General features: G+C 36.0%; 1 protein-coding gene across 2 annotated transcripts in view; it reads left to right on the top strand.

Annotated features, from left to right (window-relative positions):
• Nucleotides 1-3299, top strand: part of LOC121312706 (matrix metalloproteinase-16) — a 53554-nt gene extending 50255 nt beyond the window's left edge. For both annotated transcript variants that reach the window (XM_041244396.1, XM_041244397.1), the window contains 2 exons: nt 1768-1883; nt 2529-3299. In XM_041244396.1, coding sequence (XP_041100330.1) covers nt 1768-1883; nt 2529-2863 — 451 coding nt within the window. In that variant the 3' untranslated portion in view covers nt 2864-3299. The remainder of the gene's footprint in view (nt 1-1767; nt 1884-2528) is intronic.
• Nucleotides 3300-15606: the final 12307 nt, after the last annotated feature.

Below are 15606 nucleotides of genomic sequence, written 5' to 3' on the forward strand. Positions count from 1 at the left end.
CCCGTTTCAGAAAAAAATAATGCCAGTGATACTTTGCAGTAAATGGCCTACCTCAAACGTTTACACATTACAGACTGGAAACAATTAAAAATAACTGCTGTAACTCTTAATGGAATGTTTAGATCTCCTATATAAAATTCCACATATTTTGTTTCTCCAATAAAAGAATTGTGGGAATGAGACACCACTATGATCACATCTAAGCAATTAGGATTTTGTCCTTCTTCTGATTTCAAAAGACATGCCTTCAACAGTTATTGCTGGAATAAGAAAACTAGAACACACTGAATATGTTTCATGTCATTACAATGACTGTCCCTCAATCAAAGTGTGTCTACCATTTTGGTTGCTTCTTACCTATTTAAAACGTAGCTTGTCAGATAGCTGCCATCCTGGCAACTATTTTGAAAATCATGTGCTGTTGAGTGATGTCTGATTGAAGTTGTTTCTATAATCAAGTACCTCCTGATTTCAAAACTCAGCATTTTGACTTTTTACTGCATCTTGAGCATGTTTTTTCTCTTTCTTTCTCATAAAACCTTTCATGTTATTTAATGGTTTTAGTCCTTTGACATTGTAAATATGCTAATACTTGTAATTATTTGTAAAAGTATGAACTCTAATAGTAAATGACTGTAAGTAAATGATGGATTTTAGGCACTCCATCCACAGTGGCAAGGCTGTATGTATGGCAAACTGATGGGCCGATATTTAGGATGCCGTACCATCTCAATTTCGTTTATATAGCGTCATTCATGTACAAGCATCCCAAGGCACTGTACAAAAAATTGAAACAAATGAAAGGATTTCTAAAATTGGAATTAAAGACTATTGCATTTGCTAGAGGCTTTTTAAGAATGCAAGCAGACAAGCACGCCAGACAGCTCCAACTGTAAAAACATACCTACAAGGCTTTAAAATGATTTCTTCCTGCTCATAGATGAATGTGTTTTAGATTTCAGTTACCATACAGTGGTGCCCATTAGTATGGGCAAACGCTGTTCATTTCATTATTAATTGGCTTTTACCACAGAAATGGAAACATTTTTAGTCCATCTTGGTCCACACAGGTGATTTTTATGAGTTTGCACAATATACTGGTAATAGGATTCTATGTAGTATACTGGGTTTTTTTTTTTTTTTTTTTTTTGATAATGTAGTTTGCATGAGGTGCACAAAGGGGTTAATCCAAAGCATCGTAGTCATGCATTTTATATTCTGAGTGATGTTATAGTATGGTAATTACAGTAGGTATAACACTGCATTTCAATACTCTAAACGATGTAATATCTGAAACCACTAGTTGTGAATCACACTTAGAATAATAAGAAAATATACTTACATAGATTTTAAGGTTAAGATGTGAACCAGAATGCTCAAACAGCAATTAAGACCAAAAATAGTTTACCCCAGTTGGTCTGTCACTGCAGTATTAATTGTGCATGTGTGATGCATGTATCTTGCAGAAGAAATCTAGTGGTTTAGAGAGTAATGTACTGCTACTTGTTTAAGCATACCAGGGTGATACATATTTTATACTGAATGATGTATAAGTGTTTCTCTCTTGAACAGTTTTATATATGCATCAGTCCACAAGCCTTGCTAAACTGCGACTGGTTGATGTATGTTCCATAGAAACATTAAGCAAAATGTATTGCTGTGTACTATGGGAAATGATGCAAGTAAAAGTAATCATTCCTTGATAATTATTTATTTATGTGTTTGTTTGTTTATTTTTATAAACTGATAATAGCATTTTCTGTTCAGGTACTGGAGGTATAATGAAGAGATGAAGGCCATGGACCCAGGTTATCCCAAACCCATCACTGTGTGGAAGGGTATTCCAGATTCTCCTCAGGGAGCTTTTGTCGACAAAGAGAACGGTACATGTATAAACCTTTTAATCTTTTCATAGCACAGTCTCTTAACTGGATGTACACAACCACAGCCTATTTAAAGCAGCTAAAATACCTTTAAAACATACAAATGACATTCCAGTGGATAGACTTTGATTTAGGATTTTAAACAATGATTGAAGTACCAAAGTCTTATCTTTTTATTAATTAATGAATGAATGTATTTAATTGTTGAATGTCTGCAGATTAAATTCAATTTGACCAACACTTATAGAAATAATAAAACTTTGATAGGTATTTCCTTATTCTAAATATCAAATAACTATATAAAGATCTAAATAAATAATAAACAGGCAGTATTTCTCACTTGTGTGGTGTATTTTGAAAAAAGTCCATTGAGTTTACTGCGATGATTGTCTATTTTAAACAGATTCCATACATTTCTGCCAAACTGGCTAGTGCAGCCCAAAAATATATAGGCTATATTGTGATTGAGTTATGTTATGTTCTGGAAATTATTTTACTCTTGATTTATTTTAGTAAGAAATAGAACAAGTCAAATTCAAATCCCTAAAGTCAACCTGTATTTAACAACACCTCCCTTCCAAAGTGTCCATCCCTGTTCCTTTACAACAGCAACTATCCAACTGTTTTCTTCCTCGAATTGTGTAGGCTTCACATACTTCTACAAAGAGAAGGAGTACTGGAAGTTTAACAATCAGAAGCTCAGAGTGGAACCAGGGTACCCACGGTCCATCCTTAAAGACTTCATGGGATGTGATGGATCAACAGATAGAGAGAAAGAAAGTCACCACCCTCAGGATGACGTTGACATCGTGATCAAACTGGACAACACGGCGAATACTGTGAAAGCCATAGCCATCGTCATCCCCTGCATACTGGCCTTGTGTCTTCTTGTCCTGGTTTACACTGTCTTTCAATTCAAAAGGAAAGGCACACCTCGCCACATACTGTACTGTAAACGCTCTATGCAAGAGTGGGTGTGATTGGCGTGCTGTTTCCATGGCATTGGAAATACCTGGAAATGTAACATGCAGACTAATAATGCTGTTGCCACGTGAGGAGCAGGCATTTTCCCACCTTGGGGTGGCTGACGTATAGTCCCCCACCTGTTCTGAGCATGTGTGGGGAATTCAACTAGGAAGCTTCCATGATACACAGTATCCTCTGTTACTTCAAGTCCTTTGTCTTTCATTGGCAAACCGTTCAGTATCTTGGCCTTTTCTTATTTCTTCTGCACGCTCAAAGCCCATAGTAAACTTGCTGGCGTTAACAAGTTATACTTTTCTATTTAATTAAGTTTTTTCAATGTATTATTTTAATGAACATATTTCATTTAATTCCCCTTTTTAAACCTTTTTTTAAATTTTTTTTACTGCTTTTTGTTTTAAAGCGCACACCCAAATAAACGATTTCTCTCCACAGTGGATAACTTTGTTCTTTTTTTGTGGACTATAATCACTGCGTTTGATCCTTTGCAAATGGGAGTTGGGATCTTTGACTGTTGTCGCAGTCTGTCTCGAAACAGGGGCCAAAATTCCCTGCAGTATTTTAACAGCCTTAATTACAAATCTTGTTTTCTTGTGTTTTTTTATACTGCTCCATTCATGTTTTAAAGAACTGATGGCTATTTCATGGATGTGCTCTTAATTGTTTGTTTGACCAGTACACATTGGTTTCCTATGGTATGGGCAATGATATGCCAAGTCCATTCTTAAGGAAAAAAAACGAGGCTATCTTTAAAATGAAATATATCAGGCACAACGGGAAAAAAAGATCAAGTCATGTTACAAAGAAAGCTGAGGTCTTTCAGAAGATCATTACGTTTCTGTAACTCCTTGAAAACTGTAGTATCAATTTGCTTCAGTAGTTAAAAAGATTCAAGACATGCTTAACAGTTAAAAGTCTTTTTTTTTTTTTTCCAACTTACAGAAGAGACGTTAAAAGCAAATTACAATGGCAGAAACGTCATACTTCATGACATTATAACAATTGGCTTATTCCAAAACTTTACAGGCCTCCTCATGTAAATATGGGCAGATCACTCATTATGACCATAGTTCTTTAGCACATACATTCCAACATTCCCTGTGCCAAGGTAGATTCACAGAATGTAATCTAAATTCTGGGTTAAAAAAAAAAAAAAGAAAGAAAACAGATGAATTTGTCATCATAAATAGTTTAAAGGTTGGTATGTATAGTTGTTGCTTTTTTTTCTTTATGTGCTGTAGCACATAGTTATGCCAACAGCACCTACAAAAATCTAGTTTCAGTCATATTCATTGTCTAAGGTTCTTTTTTCCTGGTACAAGGACACATTTTTATTAGACATCAAGAGCCACTACAGCATTACCCTGTTGTGTTGTGTCTTGAGTACTACTAAGTACAGATTTGTTTTTCAATCTGCCTACAGAGCAGGTTTGTGGTAGGATTGTAAAAAAAAAAATAAGAAGAATAATAATTAAATGCATAGTAATAAGCAACTGACTGCCAGCATTAGTATTTAAGAGGTCCTTCCCAGAATGCCAGGACTTGTACACCAGTAAGTGATTTTTGTTTTTGGACAGGAGGGCTATGGGGACTATTGTTATGGACTATGTTAAAGGGTATTCCTATTCTGCTTGCTTGCTTTTCTGACCTAGAGTGTTTGGAAGGGACTTCCAAAGCATTATGATAACCAAACAGTGAATATCGCAACTATGCAGGTTTCTGTAATCTTCTCTTTTCAGGGGTTTTATTTTTTTTTATTTTATTTTTTTTTTTTTTTTAAATATGGATGGATATCTGCTATATATACCAGGGTTTGGTCCCAAACCAAGAGTTGGGTCTAAAAATATTTATATATTATATATATATATGATAATATAGATATATATCATCTCTATATAGTATATATATATATGTATCTCAGTATCAATTCAATTATCATATCTGCTTAAGAACTGGTGAACTTTGCTTTGAAATAATGGTACAGATCATTGAGAGCTACAGATTTAGTAGCTAGTAAATACGATACGGCTATGGGTTTTTATTGACCCCCGTGAGCAGTATGCAATGTTTTTTTTGCTATTAGTGAACTAATTAATTGCATCTTTCTAATCCATGGTGTTTTTGGTGTGGTTAGCAGTCAATGTTTAATCAAGAACAACAAGATATGAATAAAATAATAATAAATACATTTAATTTATGCATGATCATATATAGCTTCATATAATTAACGCAGCAGTGTTTTAAAGATGTCATGTCAAACTTAGATTGTGGTGCTAAAGTTCTGTTTCACTGGCAGATACAAACAAGTTTCATCATTTGGTGCTTACACTCATTTTAATTAAATTAAAACTGATTGATTACACTCAAGAATACTTAACAACATGCATTTATTTCTGTTATACTTAGTAGGTTGCAATGACATATCACATTATTATACAAAATGAGTTAATTTATCTTCCTAATGGATCTAAACCAACGAAGTGTTGCCTGTTAGTTTTCATAATATGGGTTGCTTGAAAGGTCAAAGAGCCATGGCGAGATGTGAACATGGCTGATCATTTTGAAACCAGTCTTTATGTTTACAATGTCTAACTGTAACCCTTTGGCTGCTGTGGATGCTCTCTGTGACCAGACATTACAATCCTGAATTTTCACCAAGCCCCCCATGGCAATCAAAGAGTTTAGGGCTGTGCAGTGATTATTTTTTATTTATTGTTTCATATTTATTTTTGGGGATGGGCAATTCTTTGTTAGCTGGGAATGTCTTCATTTTGGGGAGGGATAAATGCCTTTTTATACTATTTTCATCTTATGTATTCAGCATCACTGTTTCATTGTGTTGTATTTAAAGTAAGTCATCCTGTCAATAAATGGAATATAAAGCTTTGTGTTTTTTTTTGTTGTTTTTTTTCATATGTGTGTGTGTCCAACATCACTTTAGTTATCCTCTTGTCAAATGTCCCCCACATTAGTATTAACTTTCAATCTTATCACAGCCCCTTCCCCAATTTTAATCAAAATCAAATATATTATTCCCCAAAAGGACAATGACAAGAAAATATGTTACATTCCATTGTTAAAAAAAAAAAAATACTGAGTATGAAGAATGTTATGAAGCAACCACTGTGTGTTCACTTCACACAAGGAGACCTGGACAGAACACATGTAAGGCTTGCTGTACTGGCATAACCTGTCTTATACATATACAATAGAAGCAGTAGAAACAAAAAAAAAAACATTGATGCAAATATTCAAAGGTCTTGCAAATGTTCTCATCTTTCTCGCAACTGCTTGCCTTGCTAATGGTTTGGGTAAAATCGCAAGTGAAATCTAAGAGTTGCAGAGAAACTGCAATTACCGTTGGCGCGGCAGAAAATAATAAATGAACACAGGAAACCAACCACAACTCTCTTGAGGTATATAACCATCACAACATTTTGCAAAATGAAGACGCCTTAATTGGGCTTGACGAGGCATAGCCTGAGCACCTCTTCAGCTATGAAAGTTAAAAATGCCATTAAATGTTTTGCTGTCAAATGTGTTTTCTTACAATTCTCAACGCAGATTTATCCATTCTGCAAGTTCTTGTGTACGCTAAACAGAGACAGTGTGTGTGTGTGTGTATATATATATATATATATATATATATATATATATATATATATAGTCCTGCATTTGCCTTTAATTTACTTTTCTGCACATACTGCTGATGCATATATGACGTAGAATATGTAATTATAAAATCTAACACTAGTGCATACAATACTCTTTCAAATAAACGTGTTATGATTTTGAATGTTAAGAACAGTATTATTGTCATTGGTTGCGCCCTGACACCTTTCTTTACAAATTAAGCACTGGTAATTAGCATTGTTAAAAATAATCCACAAATAAATTTAATGTTTGAGTTGGAAATAAACTAAATTGTTACTATCTTTAATCAAAGTATAAATCGACTAAGGACTTCTTGACAAGTCAAGGAATGTTATACATTGCCTGTATATTCTGCCCGTATAATATTTCTTCTTTTTCTCTTGCTCTGCTAGCATTTGCCAATATAGCTGTCTGAAAGCCATGTTCACTCTTTAACTAGAAACAGAGATTGTCCTGAAATACTTCCTGTGAAATAATTAAGAGGACTGTAACCAATCTTAAGTGATTTCCATGCAACATAGTGATTTGCAAGCAAATAAACTTGAATTTAGCTCTTGGTGGTGAACTTGTGTGATTATTAATGACACCTCCCCCAAATTTGAGGGAAAAGCACTTGCAACTCGCAAACTCATTTTTTCCAACGCAGCATCTATTTTGAATCTCACTCAAAAGCACAATTTGTTTCGCAGAACGGACTTGCGGAAAAAAAAATCTCTACACATGCAAGGCGTTTGAATATTTGACCCAGTGTGTATATTTCAACAAACATTTTCTGAATTGCTTATGGAGAGTTATTGTGTTGCAATTTTTGAGCCAGTTATTAGGGTATGACACTCAGGTTAATCGCTACCCTGCTAATCCACCAGCTCCATCCATCACAAGGATTCACTAAGCCATGAAGAATGAGGCTTTTGAATGCCATCTGTAAATGTATTTCTTCACTTTTTAAATCTGTGAATTTAGCATTCTTCTAATTGGCCAAGAAAATGCTCTACCAACACATCACATTAAATTGGTCAAGCCGCAATTCCATAAAAGCATTTTGGTTACATTTCTGACACCTAAACTACATACATGTACTGTAGGATTGCCAGTAAGGATTACATATCAACAGCTATATTGTGTAAAAATCAGTAATATTTTACATGATTCTGGGTTTTAAAAATCTGAAAAATGTGTGAAATCTTACCAGGGCTCCCAGTAGATGTGGACTGCAAATTCTCAGGAGCAGACTTAGCTAGAAGCTCTGCATCGTTCAATAAATTGATGTGAATCTTGTTTTAAAATTCATTCATCCCTTTTGGAAGCCACTGGGAGAAACACCTTCTGAAGAGGTTCCTTTATTGCCCAGCTGTTTCAATAAAATCACTGCAATTAATCACTACTGATCACACGCTCACTAATTCTGTATGTACACAGTCCCCTGATGTGATGTGTTGAGGGACCATCAATACCTGTGGTTCTCTGTTTTGACCCATGTGAATAGGTTGTAGATGGGGGTAATGGTCAGGATTTTAGATATTGACGACATATTCATTCTTGTAACATATTTATTAAGGTTGCATTGCAGATCTATTAGCATTGATCTTCTGACACAATTATTGAGAAATGCATCAATAATAGATTATATGATGTCAAAAGAAGATAGACGCACATGTTGTTAGGTGGTACGGTTTGTGAACATTTGAATAGATGACTTGGTTTAAAATAGCTGAGCATGAGAAGGTCCCTAAAAATAATAGAAACTGAAGCAGTGTAAAGACAACTATAATTATTGTCATGAATCCTATCAGTAGCACTTGTAAAAAAAATTGTATTGGTTCTTCTAGTGACTTCAGTCAAGAACAGCTATGCTAGTCTGTATCCGAAATAGATGAAAACAAAAGGCAAGTGTAGTTATTTTAACTGAATATCAACTGGGTTTTTTAAAAAAAAAATTGTGTCATTTTCAAGCATTTGCTTTGTATGCATTCGTTGGTGTTGCAGACTTTACAGACAAAGAATGCACAAGACTCCTTAAACAGTCAGAGATAGCCTTGCAATGCATATAGATATCATGACTCGTCATTGTATTGCTGCCCGTTCAGGTCCAGTCATAGATCTGTTATATTAGTGCCACTCAGATTCCCATACATTTTTTTGTAGCCAGTCTCAGAAGGTAAGGACGAGAGAGTGTAACGGCTAGTGTTGTTTCAGAAAGGAGACATCCACCAAAGATAGATTTGACCGAATCTGTATTGTGTATTGACAGAAGGACCAAGAGAGGTAACATACTTTTTTTGACCCATGGCCTTGTTCATTGAGCTCTGGGCTGCCCATGTGCTGACTGACTGAGATGAATGATTATTGCTTGATGATGCTATTGCCAGAGAGCAGGACATGGCACTCTGGACACATTCCATTACCCCGTGTACTGGCTGATTGTGAAGAAATGGTTATTGAGTAATGATAGTCATGCCAGCGGCAGGACCGTGGCACTCTGGGCCACCTTCACCCAAAAGGACAAGGCCCGCCACTGGTCTGCGACGGTCTATTGCTCTAGGAGGGCGGTAGGAAAGCCCTGCTGAAATGTATTTAGTTTTTTTATTTTTAGAATGGGGTCTCCCCATTCGCCCCGTGTTATTTATGTATTATGATTTATCGTATTTGTTTATTTTGTGTATTTATAGATGACGGTGAACTGTGTGTTTTGTTTATTTTGCATTTGTATATATGGCGGCGTGGCCATGCATTTTGTTTTGTTCTGTATTTTATTTACAAACCTTGTGTGAATGTGTGGCTGTCGGCTAGTGCATTGGTAAACTAGCTGGCAGTCACACATATTAATAAACTTGTGCAGATTGTGGCCGAGGGGGTAATAGAATAATTACGAACTAGTTAAACCCCTCAAGCACTGTATTTAAGCCTGTAGCTCTCCCTCCTCTGGGTGGGGTGTTCGAGAGGTGGAACAAGAGAGGAGGGAGAAGAGAAAACAAAACTAAAAACCCTTAAAGGATCCGTGAAGGCTACTGCCCAGCCAGACCTTAACAGTTATTATTTGTGTTTGTGATTTGTTTTTGTTTAGCTCTTTTATTTCTGTGCTCTGTGAGCAGTGTTTCTTTTGTTTAAATATTTTATTTATTTTTGTTGTTTAATAAACTGTGCACACCGTGCCTTTTTGTTGAAATTGCAGCTACCTGACCTATGTGTGCTTTCATCTGGTCTGACGTCACCGCAAATCAATTTCCTGCCACATATACCTACATATCATATCAGCTGAGAAGAGTAGCACAAACCAAATACCCCCCCAAAAAACTAAATATAAGAGCGCTGCCCAGCCTACCTTGTACTATAGCCGAGTGTTCAGAATTAGATTATTAACGATAAGCAGATGGAGTTTAGTACTTACACCCGGTTTGGTCCGCCTCAACTTGCAGAATGAAATCACCTGGCATGGGCACATTGATGGGTCGCTGGAAAGAGCAGAATAGGGACATATAGGGTCATTTGTTTTAAATATATAAGTACCCCTTTCCTTTCACAATCTGCTTTAAATGTAAAGAATATATGACCTGATGTCATTGGAGATCTTCAATGCAAAGGTCAGAAGAAGGGACAAAAGCCTGGGCCCAGGTGGTGATTTTGCTGCACCGAAGAAATCTGCAGTAAGCTGTGATGAACATTGCTTTCAGGAGGGCTTCTTTGTATGAGGTGAAGCAGACGCCACTGAGAATGTTGATGAGTGATTGCAGCACTTCTTTAGCAATGGGTAGTTTGGAAGGGGGTGACTGGGAGCGTATCTTTGGATGCAGTGTAGCAGCATTCGAATACGTGGAAAGGAGGTTAAATTAAAAGAGGACTCTATATAATCGAAAATTAAATTGCAGTCTTGCTAGGTAGCTTTTTATGGTAGAGAGACAGATTCCGCTTAATGTAACAAAAAGTAATACATTCAATGATAGACTGTTCGGTGGGAGAGGATGCCTGAGATTTGGAAAGAGTACAGAATCTGCAGAACAGCTGCCAGGCTGAGGAATAGGATTTCCATCATAGATAAATTGTCAGAAAAAAATGTGATCACTTTACTTGACCATTGATGGCCCCAGATTACAGTGGCAATTACGATAGGGTACACTTCGAATAAAGCTGAGGATTGGTCTTCCCCGATAGATGTAGAATTTGTGTGGGACAGTTCCCATAGAACCAATCCCACCAAAACCCTGAGAGGGAGCAGCGTCGGTGTATAAGTTGAGAGCAGCGGGGGATGAGATATTATTCCAGCTTGAAAGTAGGCTGAGCCAGAAGGAGATTAGCTTCCACTTTTTTGGAATCCAATTCATTCCAGAGAAATTCCAGGCTAGTAGGAACTGGATCACAGGGATCCGAGTCAGACTGGGAGAATTGGGTTAGGTGGACTTAGATGTCTGGACTGTACTGACGAGGGCATGCTTGGAAGTAGAAAGATCAGATTCGAGAAGCAATGCAATGAGCTCTTAGGAAGCCCTGGTGCTTTAGGAAATATTTCTTATAAATAGAGCTTGTAAGTCGGTTTCTGACGAGAAGCAAGCATGGTAGAAGTATGCTTGCAGGATCCTGGAGCTGAATACTTTTGTCTGACAATGGCGGGGATGCAGGAAGGATGTTTGGCAGAGTCGAATAATGCCAGGAAAAGAAACGAAAGGGAGATTTGGGCCAAGGGCTCTTTATACGACATCCTGATTGCGTATTTAATTAGGGGTGGATCCATCTATCAGAAACACAACATGGTTTCCATTGATGCACTGTTGTTACAGATTCTGACACATGCGGGTGAGGTGAGCATGTAAAGGATACTGAATGATCGTTCATGGCATGTGCTTTTTATTTGCTGCAGGGGGTAAAAAAACATATACCACGAACGAGCATTCAGTATTTTGTTTATATTTAAAATAAATAGCAATACAATTTGTACATTTTTTATATTAAATCAATTCATGCAGGGATTATTTTACCTGCTGGATCTTTAGTTTTATTGTCAGTGGATTATGCTTCGACGCAGATTCATTTCAAACCCTGTTTATGGCCTCTTTGCAACTGTCTTTTATGATAGAACATCAAGCTCACTCTGTCAATTTGCAGCCTCTCTGTTGTTTCCTGCAGTACCTGTGTTAATGGGGCTACAGGATGTTCAGATAAGTCAGACACAGACAGATCGGTAAACTCGTTCTCAAGGAAATCAGAGTCCAATTCAAAACAGCAACAGGAATCTGAAATTATTTCAGACATTTTAAAGCTGTTATAAAACACATGCTGGTGGCAGTATTGTTTGAATTACCGACACACAGTCCCGTCTTAAAAACTAGCCCCAATTATCCCACTCATGTTGTCTTACTCGAGTGGGATAATGAATCCCGTGCTAGATATACCCATGCTTATGGTATAAAAAGCTTTAGAACACCTTGTTTGTGGTGTGAATAGACACTGGTTAACAAGTACACTTTACTCTGTTATGCATAGTATTCATATGCATTTTTCTGCCATCACATGCCATCACTGAATTATATTAAAGACATCTTGAAAGCCTATCGCGAGTTAAGCCCACATTCGTGTGTTGTATTGTACCAGCTTGGTAGAGATGCAGTGCCCTGTCTTTGTAAGTCTTACATAAGGATATTTTTGGATAAAAGTCAATTAGATTTATTTGTCTGTGTTCATTTGAAGGAATCAAGAGTCAAGAGAGTTAATACACTTCCTTCCTTAGTGTCTCATGCTTTCAATTTCCCTTACCCTTTTGGCCTCCACTCTGCGACATCTATTAGATCTCAGTTAATGAGGACCATAGTCCTGGTTTGGTTGACTTGTCTACAATCTGATTCCACTTAGGTCTTGAATAGTGTTCCAATGGAATTATATTTGGGTTTCTAAGACATAAAAATAAATGGCATTGAACACAAAGCAGGAAGGTAAATAATCATTTACCCAGATGTGTAAAGCTGATAACGGTTCCAAGTTCAGAACAAATGGTTTAAACTCAGTAATACAGTACTTCTAACAGTCTGTAAAATGCGACAGCAAGCACGTGTTGGCTTTACTTGTACCACTGACAACCATCTATGTAAAAGAACACTCTTTGTTTCAACATTTAATCACTTTTTCAATAATATGTACAATATGTATTATATAGTATACTGCATTACATATTATTATATTATACGTACAAGAATCCTGACACCTGATTACATCGACTGCCCTTGAAGAATTTGGTGTTGCTTTCTTAATATTTCAAGACATCCTTATTTCAGTATAATATATAGATATATAAAAAAAATTCAAAGAGCTATACATTTATTAATGCTTTATCTTTGAGAATATTCATCTTGTTGTTAGGGACATATATCTAATGCAGACCTGAACTAAAATTGCTGACAGCAGGAGGGACTTCAAAAGTAAAGTCCCTTTTCTTCATATCCAAAACTTAAGTTAACACAAGTAATAAACAAGTTAAATATAATATGACCCCTAGGAAGGAGTTTCTTCTGCAATAGGATTTTATTTAGTTTTGAGTACTGTGCTGATCTTATATTGTGGTACAGTTTCCTTAGACCAGCTTTAGCATTTAATATAAGAGAGTGTTGGATTGGTGTTTTCAATGTACATAATAATGTAAAGACTGCATGGATGATATGCTAGTAATGCATAACCAATATTTGGGAATTTCTTGTTTGTTCCTATGCATTTCATACAGTTCATCATGCACAGGCCTACAAACATAAACACATTATTTTCCAGTATATTTATATACTTAATACAGTATTTCAAAATAAAATTGCATTTCAAGGTAAGATGGTTCTATTGCATTGTATTTCACCTTACCAATATATGAGGAAATGCAATATAAATACTACTAGGGGGTTATAAAAAATAACACATTTGAATCTTGAAACTCAGATGTATATATTGAATGCAATTAAATACATTGAAATATAACTGTAACCACTTGAGTATTCCATAAAATTCAACAATTCAACATGAGATTCTTACCGTACACTGTCAGCTTCAGTGCTCCCCTTATGAAAAACCCTGAAAGTGCTTTACAGAGCATTTTGGTCTGTACCTATCAGTGGTCCACTTTGTTTGCTAGAGAGAGACAGACCCTTTCAGCTAGAACTATAGACAATTGTGGGTCATGGCATATGGGTTAATATCTCTTCTGAAATGGACACTCTCCAGTACAGAGAACACAGAAGAAGGAATCTAATACCTGCTGACCAGCATGTAGGACAGGGCTGCTCAATAAGTCTGTTGAACCTTAGGGAGTGCAAACAGTAGAGAATCTAATTCGGAGCAGAAATGTATTTTATTACCTCTGGAGTAACACTGTTATCTAAATAGACCTGCTCGCTGAACATTTGTTTCACATAGTACTCCTTCTATATTTTCTCTTGGGTCACTTTAGCAATCCATTTATATGTGCAAAATACTACGAAGGCGCAAAGATCAAATTGAACTTTAACAACACAGGGACGGGTAGTCCATGAAATTGGATCCCATGAGTTTGAATCCTAAACAGGGGCTTTTCTCCTCCTCCATACCTTTGACCATCACACTAAACTAATAGATAGACGGCATTGTGTTTCACAATACTTCATATAACCTAGACAGGATATGCAAAATAATGTAATTATCTCATTTTTGTGTCATGGAAAAGGCTCATCTCAGTCTTTGTCACTTTGTTTACAGAACCTCTGTTTAAGGCAGTATATGACTGTGTAAAGGGTTCCAGTGGGAAAACTATTGTAATTATAACAGCTAGTATAGTTAGCACCAGGCCTATTGTAAAATCGTTTTTTAGATCAATAAATTCAATCTATTCTTGCTTCCCAAATGAAATGGAAAATAAATGGATATTCATGGGTGAAAACTAGTATTAAGCAAACCAGATTAACAAAAATGTTGTCACTTTCCATTCACTCCTCTAAATCTCACCTGGGGTATTGCTCTGACTTTAGACTCCTTCTCAGCATCATTAGAAGGCACAAGGTAACAGTGTTCAGTAGCTTGAAGTTTAGAGATTAATAACAAAGGAGTTCCCTGTAGACAGATGCCTTAAGGTTGTGAAAAAAAAATTCAAAATAATAGCTAAAGGGTTTATGGATTTTAAACAAATATCACACAGTACCACTGGTACTGATATGGTAACATCATTCTGCAATGGGTTTCCGCTATGTAATTCTACACATCAGTTGTAGTATGCCCTTTACTATAAAACTATTGCATTGATTACTTGATAAAGGCCATGGGATTATATTTTAATGTCAAATAGAACAATACTGTGGGACACTGTATCTTTAAATGGCTTAGGGTTTACATTACAAGTGCAATTCACTTAAATAAAGAGCATCTCATACAGAGACCTGATGATTACACATTTCTCACATAGCTGCCACTTTCAGCAAAAATACTGCAAGTCTTTTAAAACAAACATTCTCCAGACATTTTTTATTTTGTCTGGATCTCGCAAGAAAAACATAAATTAAGGAAATATTCTTGCTTAAAATAGTTTCACCACCTACTCAATGGTGGCAGTTTTGTGTCTATACTGTACTATTAACACAATTGTGGTATTGCTCTTGTTTAATTTTCTGTCATTTTATGTCTTGCTGACAAAATCCTTTCATGCAATAAGAGACCATTAGCAGTTTTTCATGGGAAAAGGTTGTTGAAATGGATTACTCTCCCAACTGAAGACAAGCTAAAATATGTATAAAGAAATATCCACAAAAATGTTCCAGGTAATTTAAATCCTTTATAATGAAAGTATGTATGATCACTGTGACAGTTTAATTATGATGCTGACTCTTTTTAAAGTGTTACAGAACACCATGAAAAGTTCACAAGAAACACATTAAGTTACCTTTTCTGTGTCCTGTGTTGTCTGTATTGCAGAGTTATATTTTTAAACATATTATCAACTCTGTACATTTTTAATCACACATCATGATTCGTAAATCAACTGGACAATAGATTTCTTAACATTTACTTGGGTACATTTGCCAGGAGAAATATAAAAGTCTTCTAAGGATCGCGATGTATCCAGATCACGCTCCTGTAACAATGCTGGTTTTCT

Source organism: Polyodon spathula, chromosome 3, assembly GCF_017654505.1.
Source record: "Polyodon spathula isolate WHYD16114869_AA chromosome 3, ASM1765450v1, whole genome shotgun sequence".
Lineage (NCBI taxonomy): Eukaryota > Metazoa > Chordata > Actinopteri > Acipenseriformes > Polyodontidae > Polyodon > Polyodon spathula.